At 37.5% G+C, this 13,856-nt stretch overlaps 1 protein-coding gene across 1 annotated transcript in view; it reads right to left on the minus strand.

The window, feature by feature from the left end:
* The window catches only part of MRPS27 (mitochondrial ribosomal protein S27), a 44,241-nt gene that overhangs the window by 4,217 nt on the left and 26,168 nt on the right, over nt 1-13,856 (minus strand). Inside the window, exons 5-10 of the mRNA XM_032212694.1 lie at nt 9,857-9,971; nt 6,240-6,318; nt 4,969-5,084; nt 3,968-4,070; nt 1,613-1,755; nt 249-395 (exon numbers count right to left, since the gene is read on the minus strand). Coding sequence (XP_032068585.1) covers nt 249-395; nt 1,613-1,755; nt 3,968-4,070; nt 4,969-5,084; nt 6,240-6,318; nt 9,857-9,971 — 703 coding nt within the window. The remainder of the gene's footprint in view (nt 1-248; nt 396-1,612; nt 1,756-3,967; nt 4,071-4,968; nt 5,085-6,239; nt 6,319-9,856; nt 9,972-13,856) is intronic.

A 13,856-nucleotide genomic window follows, 5' to 3' on the forward strand; every position in this document is an offset into this window, starting at 1 on the left:
GGTTAGGAGTGACATTGCATTTTAATTATTAGGAGTTTCACTTATTAAGGCAGGTGTGAAAAGCAAAAACAGATTCTCAGCAACCAGGTAATAAGAAAATGAACTGAACATGATTTTCCTGTCTGAAACAGTAAGAATGTAGCTCAGCACCAATACCAAAGAACCTGGTGCCATTACTAGTGGGGTAGCCATGAAGTCTTATTTCTTCAGGAGGGGAAAAAACCCAGAAGTGGAAGGAAACTGCATACCTTGAAACGGTTTAGGTATTCAGGCAGACGAAGCGCCTCATTTTCTTCTGGCGGTATCTGCTTTGGTGCTTCTTCTGAATCCTTGGGGTCTTCTGGAGAAACCTCGGGCTCAGGTACTGGGTGCAAAATGTCTGCCAGAACATCAACCTTTGCAGCAAAAGAGCAAAAAATGCCGTGGATGGCTTAAAATAACATTAAAAAGTGTTATGTGTGTGGGTTTCTTTTCAGAGTTTGTGCATCTTCCTTAACATTTTGTGAACATAACATTAAAATTAAAAGCCGAACGAAAGTTAGGAATTAAATCTGAACAACAGAATGGATTGAAAATAGGATGTAATACCTTAATTTTTGGTTTTGGTTTTTTCCAAAACACGTGGTTTTAACTGCAGAAAAGGGCTTAACATTATGGAAAGCACATAAACTGAAAATATAAAACACCAATATATAACAAATATTTAACGACCAAAATAGTTTTAAAAGAATGAAAATTTTACGAATGTTTGGTTTTTTTCATGTTTGTGTAATGGTTGAAGACTGCTATTTGATGAAGCAGACCAGGCCTTTCTGAAATTATTATTGATTTTATTACTGACTCCAAATAAATCACAGATGCTCTTTGCTGATAATAGTTCGAATCTTTGCAACAATTGCAAGAAGAGATTACAATGTATTATGTTATATAATTTCTATCTGAATTCCTGTTTTGGAAACAGAAGGCTTGCCTATGATTTTCAACAGAATCGTGTACCTGTGCCCTTTCTTTGATAACAGGTAAACGAAAGGCCTGTCAGGATGGAAATTTGAATGGCTCTGTATTATGAGTTTTTGAATGTGTTTTCCAGAAGTTGATAGCACTGCGGGAAGAGTTACTAGAAATAGGAAAGGAATAGGAAAGATCAGTTGCATTATCAATAACTGTCAGAAGCAGAAGCAGCAATCAGGTAAGGGTGAAGAAATAATTTATTTGGGCTTTCTGGAAATTTTTTCTCTCTAAAGGATAAATCATTTATTTATCTATCTATCTTCTGTACTACCCATCATTCTGACATGATTCTGACAATTTGCAAATAATAAATAAATAAAATCATATAAAAGCCATAGTTTTAAATAATTAATAAACATAATTAAAACAGAATTTAAAAGAACAATTGAAAAGCTGAAAAAGCAGAGGTAGCACTTTCATCCACCACCACCACGCCCAAGGTTGTATGACACTCTTAGTCCCAGTTGATACATTAGTATTCATTGAAGAAATACTTCAATGCATATTCAACCTATATAAAACAGTGCCAAGAATAGTAGCGACCCAGCTGCTGAGTCCCAAATAGATCAGGACACATTTGGTTAAATGCGTTTTCACTTACTGCTTCCTGGCAAAGCTTCACATCTTCAGGAAGCAAGGCCACATCCTCCATTACTTTCAAGGCTCTGTTCAGATATCCCGGGGTCCACATGAGCGGCATTAGGTGATAAACAGCTCGCAATCCTTTCTGTAGCTCCACTTTACCTGTGATTTAACAGCTGTTTACTCTGTTGCTTAAACCAGAAAACACAGCTAACGCATGGGATCAAAAAGATGTGGTGATGAATATGATACTAGAAAGTATGTCAGCATTTTCTTTATAAAATGAATATGGAGTCCTAGTGGGTTGGCAGAAAATTTAACTGAAATTATAGCATATGGAAAGGAATAGTTTAACACCTTCTTCTATGTAGGCCATAATAACAACAAAATCTCCTCCTCTATTATTGCAGTTAGATTCAAAGCAGGAAGGAGGTACTGTATATTAGCCGTCCCTAACCTTTCAGACCAGCAGTGGTGGGGAGGAGTGGGAGAGTATGCTTTTGCAAGCAACCTAGATCCCGGGCATGCACAAATGAAGCTTTGTGCGCTCACACGCCATTTGCACACCCCGGTTCCCAATGGGCTATGAACTGGTACCAATCCGCAGCTCGGGGGTCGGGGACCCCTGCTATACAAAATTCCCAGAGGGATGGTCAAGAAATCCATTCAGAATGCTTTTGAGTGTCTCCCTTTCCTTTCATAGTTCTCTACAATTCACCAAAAGGGCTTTTAAACAATGTTAAAACAACATCTGCATAGTTCTTCTTGGAAAGAGTGTCTGGTTTCAATAAGTATTTCTTGGCCTGGTTGAGATTAAGTTCTATATTCTTATTTATTTATTTGACTGATTGATACAGTTCCCATCTCAACTAGTGACTTTGGGTGGTAAACAGATTTAAAATAAAGTAAAAAACAATTACAAACATTGGAAAATTAAAATATACAGTAATATTATAAGCCAGGTATAGACTTAGACTATTGTCACTTTGAATGTACACTAATCGGCATACATTAAAGTGAAATTTCATTGCATACAGCTCTCACAGGGTCTCCACCTCTAATCACCAATATAACTAAAAAGGGGTCCCTGCATGCACGTGAATGTTGCTTGAAAGTGAAATGGGCAGCATATACATTTCATAAATAAATGATCATCTTTTATTCTTTTTACAAATATATTCCATTAGATCTGGCATAATTGCAAAATGCATATAGCACAACAGAAAATAGCTTCTGACCTTCAGAATGTTCAGGTGAATCTTTTGTCTACAGAAGTAAAGCGATTTGCTAAAGCCAATTCCTTTTTAAACTGTTCAGGGATGTATTTTAAAGATTTGAATAATGCTAATCAAAGACAGATTTTTAAAAGGATAACCGAAGTGGGATAAAAATGTGATGCTAATTGGTTTACGATTTTGATCTCTACTGCCACTTTTTAAACTGTACCATAAGGTAAAATCAGGTTCAGCATCTAATCCTGATGTGTCATCTTCGCTCTTATCACAGCTGAGAAACAATGCATGCAGAAGGGTATCTATCTAACACTTTTTGATAAAGCCTCTCTCTCACCTGAAGGTAGTATGCCAATTAACAGCTATTCATAGGGAATTTTAATGGATACAATAAAGCCATTGTAAAATATAAAAGACACTGAAATAGAGGGAATTCAGACATTGTATGCTGAATTTTAATCAAAAGATAAATGCCAGAATGAATAGAAGGATTAGAGACTACCCTAGAGGGAACATTCTCTCTTCTTTAAATGTTAATTTATGGTTCCTAATACATACTAAATAATAATTGATTTTACAGAAATAACTTCCCACACGTACAAGTAGAATTTTTAAGGAAACTGGGCTACAAGGAAGACATTTCAAATATATCTTTCTCTGAGCAGTCTGGCCCCAGTTAAAGGTGGGTCCAGGCCCTCTTCAGCTTTAAACCAATACCTAGTAATGTTCTTAGTAAGTGAATTTGAGGGTTCAGCAAAGGAATCTATAATGCTACATAGAAAATCTTGGGGCTCTAATTAGAAAATAGCAACAGACTTCCTCATATATAACTAAAGAATAATGCTTACTTGTTACCACTTATCCCCTTTTTCAGATGAATGTTTTTGTGGGAAGGTGGTTGAGAGGATGACAGAAAGATAGATCCTACCTTTTAGGCTTTTCAAATATTCAGTGGGACATTGGCCAGCCAGGTGAATTTTGCATTATGTGGACTGACTGCCAATATGCTTAACTTGATTTAGTTTTTATTTTGTATTGCATCAAGGCATAATAGTACTTAATTGAAGAAATTCCATTTACTCCAAACGAACCAATAAAGCAATTCAGAAATATTTTTTAATTAAATATTTGTTAAAACTTACCAAGAAGGGCAAGACCATATAGCTGAGAACTAAATCCTATAGTGTTAGTCTGCTTGAGGCCCACTAACAACAGAGATGCTCCAAGATTTTTCTCTTCTTCCCACTGAAAATAGGAAATATTGCATGAAAAATGTGAAAGTCGAAAAGTGTTATACAGCCCTCCCAATTCTCTGTTAACCAAAGTATCTCTCTTATCTGTAATGTGCTTCAGCAAGTGGCAGGGGTCTTGTTTAGGTATCATTTGAGGACTTGCTGAACTCTAAGCAGGCTAGTTAATATTTGGGTAGGTAGCCTTCAGGGAATATCAGGGCTGTAAACTAGACTCCTATGAACTTCAACTCCCAGTATTCCACAGCCAATTTGGGGAACGCCACAATTTTAAAGTTGCCAGAGTTAGACACCCCTGCTCTGAAGTTCAAAAAAGAAAACATGGATGAACTCACGTCAAAGCAGTTCTAAACTGTTGCTATGACAACTTATGGCATGTCCATAATGTCATGTGGAACTAACTTCAACTTGGAAACGTTTCTTTTCTTTCTTTTCCCTTCTTTCCTCCCTTTCTCGCTATACCTGTTCTCCGTCCCACAGAGAACGCGGACAGCAATGCGAAAACAGCGACAGGCACAAAACAGCAACTTCCTTCACTTGTGGATGTAAATATAAGACTTCTTTAAAATCTCAGATACAAACTGAGCTTCACTGAGTTTAGGAAGAGAGTATATATTTTCAGGATTTTTTTTTACACAAGACTATTTTTTTAGTTCGGTTTTTTTTAAAAAAAACTATGAAAACAAGATGTTTGGGGAGAAGGAAGAGTAACCAAGGGGTCAACCAAGGGCCATATACCAGCTGGCACAGCTTGGCAACTTAAATTACACCTAAAAACACTAAATCTCTTCAACTTGGCTTTAAATCATATTTTGAAAGTACAGACATGCGGCTTTTGAATCATATTATTCTTTAGTCATAACCACAAACGTTTCATTATGCAAGTAGCTTACCGTAAGTTCTGATTTGGTTGCCAAATATTTGTACATGGTATAAAGAGAGAGAAGTTGGGTAGACACCTTAGTAAAATCTTCCTGTATCATTATCTCAGTCACTGCAGCCATAGCATCTAAAAACAATAAAAACAAGCATTAAAATGGTTGCTTAAAATATATTACAATAATTATCCCACCAATGTATTTATAGAAATGAACATATGTTTATTTCAGATTAACATGACATAAACAAATAATTAAAAATCCCAGTGACTTTATAGGGAAAGAAAGAGAATGTAAAATTAATATCATTTCATAACTGATATATACAGTATATACTTGACTGAATTCACACATTAATACTTTTAATATACAAATTAAATACCTATACTAATACCATTTATCAGATTTATTAATTAAGGAAAGAGAAATATTTTGGTTTTCTTTACCTAAACTATCATTGTCATCTGATTTTGAAGTTTTTAATTTTCCTGCTGTTCAGCTTTATTCCTGGGCATACATCTTGATTTGTCTTTTCTAGAATCCAGGTGATCACATCCAAAATTCATTATAAACTGATCACGCAATCCCTCCAAGAGAAGTCCCATTTACTCATTGTTATACTGTTTCTAGTATGGAAGATATTGGAATGAAAATTCAATTCTGTTCCCTATTCATGATATTATGGCCTTCCCACAACCTGAAAAAAAGAAAGCTGGTTTGGCAAAGGGAAGTTGAATCCCTAAAACTGCAGAATGGTAGAATATTCTGTTGAAATATCTGCTAACTTTTACAACTTGATCTAATTCTTTCAGTAATATTTAAAAAGTCAATTTGGAAGTGCAAAATGATGGGGAGACACTTACAACATATGAAATGAACTTGCACCACTTGCACTTTTATTCTGGTTTAATTTAATATCCCTAACTTTGTTGCCCAAATTTTAATCATGTAATTGCAGGGATTCTGGGGCAAAAATCAGTTGTACGTTTTCAGAGCTGTAACTTTGAACAGTTACTAAACAAATGTTTATATTTTGAGGACCATCTATATATCTTTTTATGAGAAGAATTCAGTCATTGCATACAGTCTTGCCACCTGCTTTACTTCTATTATCCCTTTCCTTTTTTAAAAAAAAAATCTATTCCTAAAATCATGGCAAATTAGTTATAAAGAAATAGGCTCCAAAATGGCCATGTCCAGGAAGATAGAAATGCATAATACACATTAAGGGTGAAACACTTGAAATATACATAATACCTAATGCTCAATAAATATTTGTTCCTTACTTTCGTAATTCTCATCTTTTATAAAAGAATCCAATAATAAATTGAAGGTAAAACTATCTGGAATTATTCCAAACTGGACCTGGAAAAAAATGAAAAGAGAACAAAGTTGTGTTAATGCCGTACTTCTAGTACTTCTGAATAGTGGCCTGAATGCATGACATGGCTGAGCAAATCTAAAGAGCTGTCTATCAGTATGCATTCCGCTCGTTTTCGCTTTCATAGCTGGACATGGGAACATAAGAAAGAATTTGCAGAGCAGCTTGTGCTGGAAGAAAACAGTTGTTGTACCCGCTGGCTAGCACAGGATCAGTGTTTTATAAACTTGGCAACATTAAATTTGGTACATTTCAGCTCCCGGCATTCTGGGGCTGAAGCCCACACATCTTTTAAGTTACCAAGTTTGAAAAATGCTACTTCAGCTGAGGCAGCATTAATTGACTTATGCTTCAGGAAATCCATGACAGCTTTCCCACCTCCCTTCCATTAAGCTAATCTTTTAATCAAGAAGAGGGGCTGAACTATACATCCAGCAGACCTCATGTTATGTTTTCTTTTTATCATTGGAGATTAGGACACATAACCATCTGGCTATGTGAATGTACCCAGCCACTTTCTACTTGTGAACTTTTACGGGGAAATTAGTACTCTTATTTTTCATTAATCACAGACATGAGCTCTCACAGGGGCATGTATTATATTCTCCAACACACACTATATAAATGGCCTTTGCCTTCCAAGCTAAGGAGAGATGGTAGTCTGAAATTTCTGCCATTTCCTTTTGTTTCCTGCTAAGCTTTGGCACACCAGGAAAGAAGAACATGTTTCTTTATCCTTTCATCCAAGCCTTCAAAATATTTAGCAATAAGAACCATTTCCTTTAATTGCACATTGACATTGAAGTATCTTTGTACTGCTGAAGCAGGAGACCTCAAAAATCTAACATGAGTGCCAGACAAAAGCATAAGACAGTACTTCAAGGAATGTGGCTCTTGGAGCACAGGCAAGTGGCTCAGACAGATATTTCTGTTTTTGTTCAAAACAGTTTTCAGTTAAATAGAAATCATTCCTTTAAATGCTTACTGTAGCGCAAGGCTGTCAAACCTCCAGCCAATGGAACGGATGTGTCACATACTGGCCACGCCCATGCTATGTTTAGCGAAGGGGAGGAAAGTCCTGATACGTCACATGATAGCGCCATGAGTTTTACACCCCTGCTGTAGTGTGTGCAGTCTGATTAAATAAATCAAGCTATTTATCAAATCCCTTAATACACAAGTTAATCGCAGTCTAGGCAAAAGTGTTAACGGTATTCACTGATGGATTTCAGTGAGAGAGACCTAAGCAGAGGTTAAATTACTCTTCTTGAAATCAAGAAAGTATTTCTTTACTTGTGCCAGATCATATACGTAATATGTAAAAAAGGAAGAGGATATAAAATGAAGTGCTGTATCTATTCTGAATTTCAGCATAACTAATTAATGCTCTTTATAAAAAAACCAAGTAAAAATAACTCTTACTTTAAATTTTAAAATAGCAAGGTAATCCTTTTATTGAGGAACTCAGATGCAGTGTGGAATGTATTAATATATTAGAGCCTCGGTGAGGCAGTGGTTAGAGTGCAGTACTGCAGGCTCCTTCTGCTGACTACCTGCAATATGGCAGTTCAAATCTCACCAGGCTCAAGGTTGACTCAGCCTGTAAAGCAGTATATAAGTCTAAGTGCTATTGCTATTGATACATTCATTAATTAGATGAAATCAGACATGCTCATTATTTGAATACCATGTTTCCCCGAAAATACAACATATCCTGATAATAAGGCCCTGCCACATTTTTCTGGTGGGCAAAAATATAAGCCCTCCCCCGCAAATTAGCCCCCTGGACAACCCCTCCACCTCCAACCAGGCAGAGCACCGCTCACCAACCTAGCAGTATCCCAAAGGTGCCAAGCCGCGGGAACTGGGGGGTGGGGGTGGCAAAGGTGATCGTGTTGCTTGGCGCCTTCGAGATACCACTAGGTTGGTGAGCAGCGCTGTGCCTGGCTGAAGAGAGAGGGGGTGTTGCCGGATGGCTGCTCTCTTGCGAGCGAACTCCCAAAGAGCCGGGCACAGCATCCACCCGGCAAACCCCCTTTCCAGCTGGGCACAGCACCATTCACTGACCTAGGGGTATCGCCAAGCCATGTGAGTGCCTGTTCTCCGCTGCCCAGCTCTCGCAGCTTGCCGCCTTTCAAATGCCATTGAATGGCGTTCTGCACGGCTGGAGAGGGGGATTACGTGAGCGGCTGTTCTGCTCCCACTTGCACGCCTCCCAGTCTCACGATGCCCTGGCCCAACTCTCGCTGCAGAGCCAGAGCACCTCCACTGCATGGCTTTTTTGGCAGCTTTCAAATGAGTCTTCTGGCAGTGGCCGCTCCGGGTGTACGCTCTATGGTTGTGGGCTGGCTGTCAGCAGAGCGTACAACTATAGAGCATACGCCCAGAGCGGCCAAAGCCAGAAGACTCAGTTTGGAAGCCGCTGAAAAAGCCATGCTGGGATGGCGGTGGCGGCAGGCGGTGGCAGAGGAGGTGCCCTGGCCCAAGCCATATTTTGTGTGTAAAAAGAAAATAACACCCTGTCTTATTTTCGGGAAAACATGGTAATTGCAATCCAAGTATTAGCAATTTTTTGAATAACAATATTTCCTGGCATCCAGATATATAGCTTAAGTGCTACAGAATGTGTCCCCTTTTTAAACGTTTATGTTAAAAGATTAATATGTTTTTGCAAATAAAGCCTACAATAACTATTTATGAATCCTTGTTAGAATATACTGAGAAATTTAAAAGCATAAAGAGAAATGGAGAAAGGAATTATAGTGTTCAAATGTGAATGGAAGACTATTTGGGTATCTGTGTGTCACAGTTCTCTAATTCTAAAGTTATATTTAAATAAAAAATCACTATTTTGTGTCAGTTGGACATTTGCATACATATATAAAACTAGATGGGTACAGATCATTATTGCAGATATGGTAATCAATATGTTTTGACGTGATATGAGACTCACCTAATGTGGCCCTGTGCCAAGGGGTCCCTTCTATTCAACTATTTCATATATTAATACTGTTCTAAAAGAATTATTCTCTTTTGTAGATATTCTGGATCTTTTGAACTAAGTATTAATGGTTTGGAAAGAATCAAATGGAAATAGAAGTCATATGCACTCATGGTTGTAAAAATTTTATGATTCTCTCATCTATTATATAATGGCCTGATCAACTTCCTTTTTGCTCTGTTTGGACCAGATTTGCTCTCACTAGGAAGCCCAATATGAGGACTGCAAATTCTGGATTGCACATAATGTTTATAAACATTTCCATTTTTTTTTCTTTTCAATTTTTTAGGCATGCTAAGAAGACTGTTATAAAAATTAATAGTGTAACATGTCCTCCGGGATTGGGCGGCCTATAAATTTAATAAATAAATAAATTTAATAAATAAAATGTCAAGAATTTCCTATGTAACATTAGTTTTGATGTGTACATAAGCAAAGTATGATTTTGTAAAGACATTTGTTTTTCTCTCGTTAGTTTCCTTTTTTTACATGCAAAATAAAATATAATAAAATTTAAAAACCTTGTTTTGTAGAGTGTACAAAGCTTTATCCTGTGCACCAAACTTAAGGCACTTCCTAATCCAGCTGTGGATGATCCAGTCTCTTAAATAAAAGCAATTAGGACTGTGACGAAACCTAAGTGATGACAGAAACATCTAGAATTATGGAGGTTAATGCTGAATTGCAAGGTATATTTATTGCAAGGTATAGTACATTAATTATAAATAAGCAGTATGAAAAGAAAGATTTATTGATACTTAAAGAGTACCAATTTATGAGATAATTAAGTCCATTTGTGATCCCTATTACCCATAACTGGTTCAGCTCAATACTGCCAATGCTTCTAATTTTTAAAGGCGTATAATTCTCAGTTAAACACTGAAACAGCTACTTATTCAAAATGTAAATCATCTGGATTTGAAATATCTAAATAACATTTTGCAAATTCCTAATTTTAAAGTTTTAATTACTTGGGCCATTTCATACTTCACAATCCAATTGCGCCAGCTGTCAACTAGCAATCACAATCAATTCTGCCCATCAAGAAAATTACAGCATTTGAGAGACATGCAGTTCAAAACATCTTTTGTCACATTCTCACTTTATATTTCAGCTGAAGCGCCGTTTAAATTCTAAAATGTAAATGAACAGAATAATCAGATACAATGCAACAGAAAGTCACAATTAGCCACCAGAAAAAAAACTGCAGGGGAAAAAAAAACATGTAAAAGCAAGCTAGATTCAAAGCAGCTTTCTTCCTCAGGGACTCACTACCAAAACCAACTATTATTCATATTAAAACAATCACCCTCTGCAATTATTATTTTTTTCAGATGAATTAAATAACAAACAACCTCCATCTGAAATATTCCATTCAATTTTACTTTGTACCAGTAGCATTCATAATTGCTTAATCCTCCCTGGATAGTATTGAATAGCTGGGAATTGCTTTTAATCCCCATTGTGACAAGCAGGTGAAAAGAGTTCAGTTGTGTCAGAGGAGGCAGCATAGCCCAGACATGGGGAGCAAATATTTCAAATGTTTAATTAGCTTGCATAAGTCAGCCTGGAGGCGATTTCTTTACAATTTTCAAGATGATGCTTTTATCACTGGCTGGCGGAAAGAATGTGTTTCTGAAATTTATGTTCTTAAATTGAATTGTTCAACTATATGGAACTTGACAGCTATCAAAATGCAAGAGACACAGAGAGAGGATGTTCTGCAAACATCCTAATGTGATAATGATGTTGTTATGGTTGCAGAAGGATCCGCCCTGAAATAATTAGTTCTCTGTAATGTATGATCATTAGAGGAGCTTCTGCTTGACCAGAGGTCCCCTAGGGACCCTCTTCAAGAGTAGAGAAATGCTCTCCAATAAGCTGTTCTGGAAGTGCAAAAAAGCAGCTCTAAAAACAGCTTTTTCAACTGCACAAAGAGACGGGTAAGAAGCTAGATTGCTAAGGATTTCAACTTTAACCTGAGAAGCTAAAGTTGGGCAAAACCACCCAAAATGGAAGAAAAATAAATAGGCTACCTCAGGAGTGTCAAACTCGATTTCATTGAGGGCCGCATTAGGTTATGTTTGACCTCGGGAGGGGCTCAGAGGGGGGCATGGCCAGCTCAACATCACTCCTGTCAAGGGTGCCTGTGTGGCTTGAGCACTCTGCCAGCGGAAATGGGGTCTCGAGTTCTGTTTTCGACTACCATAGTTTCCTACAACCTTCTGCCAGTGAAAACAGAGCATGCAGATCTCCCAAGCTCACTGGCAGAGGGTTGCAGCCGAAAACAGAGCCCAAGAGCCCGTTTTTGCTGGCAGAAGCACTGCGGGCCAGAACTAAATACCCTGTGGGCCAGATCCGGGCCTTGGTCCTTGAGTTGGGCACTCCTGGGCTACATCATCAAATCTTATTGAATTAGCTTTTGCACCACAAAAATCGAGCTACTGTTTCATCTATTGATTTCATTAGCTGCAGAGATGACATTTGGGGGCAGTTGCTAGAGGGGTTCCCTATTCAAGGAAGGATCCACTACCGGTCACCTCTTTGCCTAGGCTCTGGTTTGCTACTTTCTCCTTCTTGTGGTTGCTGCTTCCACTGAAAAAAGTTAATAATGAGAAGAGCAAGGAAACGAATTCTAAGCGCTCCAGATATCGTCTTCTGCTTCTAAGGACTTGTGGGATGTGATCCTAGTGGAAGGCAAACTAATAAGCCATGGCAACAGCAGCAAAGGAATGAAGTGGATACACTAAGAAAACAAGGCAATTGAAAGCATCTTGCTCAACCACTTCCTCCCGCAAAATCAAACAACATAAAATACAACTCTCTCTTTATTTTATATTGTCCATGACTGATTATATCTTGGGAAGAAGAGCAGAGCATCTAGATAGGAATTATAACATGCAAGCAGTCTTTGAAGCTCACTCTGTATATGCCTTGAGCTGCTCTTAGCTTGGCTCTAGACTTCCCAGTCTTTTGTGTCCTTCTTTGTTTGTGTGTGTGTGTTTGTACATTAAATCTGACAGTTAGCCTTGGCTTTGATGTTGTTTCCTCACTCCTTCCAGTTCTTGCGGGCAGGCATGCCCCAAGGTCAGTATCTGCAGCAACCTACCTATGCTAGAGAAGAAACACAGGCAACCTGATCACTGAGTCCTATCTTCATCCTCCAGAGTGTTTTACAATTCTACAGTCTTCGTGGTAACATCTACAACTTATGTATATGGTTATATCGAAAAGAATTTGGCTGCAAAAATAGAGTCTCCTCTGGTTACGACCACAGTTAAGCCCAACATTTCTGTTGTAAAGTGAGACATGTGTTAAGTGTGTTTTGCCCCATTTTATGAGCTTTCTTGCCACAAGTGAATCTCTGCAGTTGGTAAGTTAGTAACCTGGTTGTTAAGTGAATCCAGCGTCCCTCACTGATTTTGCTTGTGAGGTGGTGCAAAAAAGGAGAACATGAAATATGAACCAGTTGCCAAGCATCTAAACTTTGATCACATGACTATGGGGATGCTGCAACGCTGTAGTTGTGAAAAATGGTCATAAATCACTTTTCCAGTGCCATTGTAACTTTGAACAGTCACTAAATGAATTGTCCTACCTGTCCTTACTACCTGTATCATCCTGCTATCCTTCCAGCCAAAGAGAGCTGATACTTTTTAAGAGAAACAGTAGTAATGGCAGCTTTTCAACAGGGGAAATATATATTTATAACTGAATGGGGAAATGGTGCTAAGAGTTTATTTTTCTGGGGAGATGGGAATTTTTGTTAGTGGGTCAAGATGTTTGAGCTGTTGAGCTTTCCTGTAAGTCATCCAGATAGAAAAGTGAGAGGCTTGTAGTGCTTCCTACTCATTCTCAGTATTTTGAGGGCAGCAGAAATGAACAGAATTAGGAGTCAGCTTCAAACTAATTTGTGAGAGCTGGAGAGTAAAAAAGTAAATTAAAGTTGTACTTTGTTAAAGTGGCTTCAATTGTATATGGCAAAGTAAATGACCAATCTAAAATTCATATTCAAGATATAGAATGGCTGCAAAACATTTCACCTGCATAACCAAGGATCAATAAAAACACTGTTGAAGATAATTCTAAAGAAAATGATGATAAATCTGTAAAATACTGTAGGTCCCAAGCATGAAATATTTTTTTTGATAGAAGCATCCAAATATGGATAGTCTAAAATTGTTCAGTATAAACCATTTGAAGCAAGCTCAAATGATAAAATCTTTGGGATACAATCTAGACAAATGAACTTTTTTTCTCAGAGAAAGTTTTAATTTATTGCCAAAAGTGAACCAAAAGAAAAATACCACTGTCTGAACTGATGAAATACCACAACAGTTTAAGGCTACAGAGCTATTTTACAATGAATGCCAGTGGTTTGCAAACTTGGATTATGAAAAGGAAGACAAAAAACGTACAATTATCTTAAATGTTCTAATTCTTCTTCATGAACTCTCATGCTCTTATTACATTTCTAAAGGATTTTATCATTCCATAATCTTAAAACTAGAAAAATATGGT

Source organism: Thamnophis elegans, chromosome 3 (assembly GCF_009769535.1).
Source record: "Thamnophis elegans isolate rThaEle1 chromosome 3, rThaEle1.pri, whole genome shotgun sequence".
In the NCBI taxonomy this organism is placed as follows: Eukaryota; Metazoa; Chordata; class Lepidosauria; order Squamata; family Colubridae; genus Thamnophis; species Thamnophis elegans.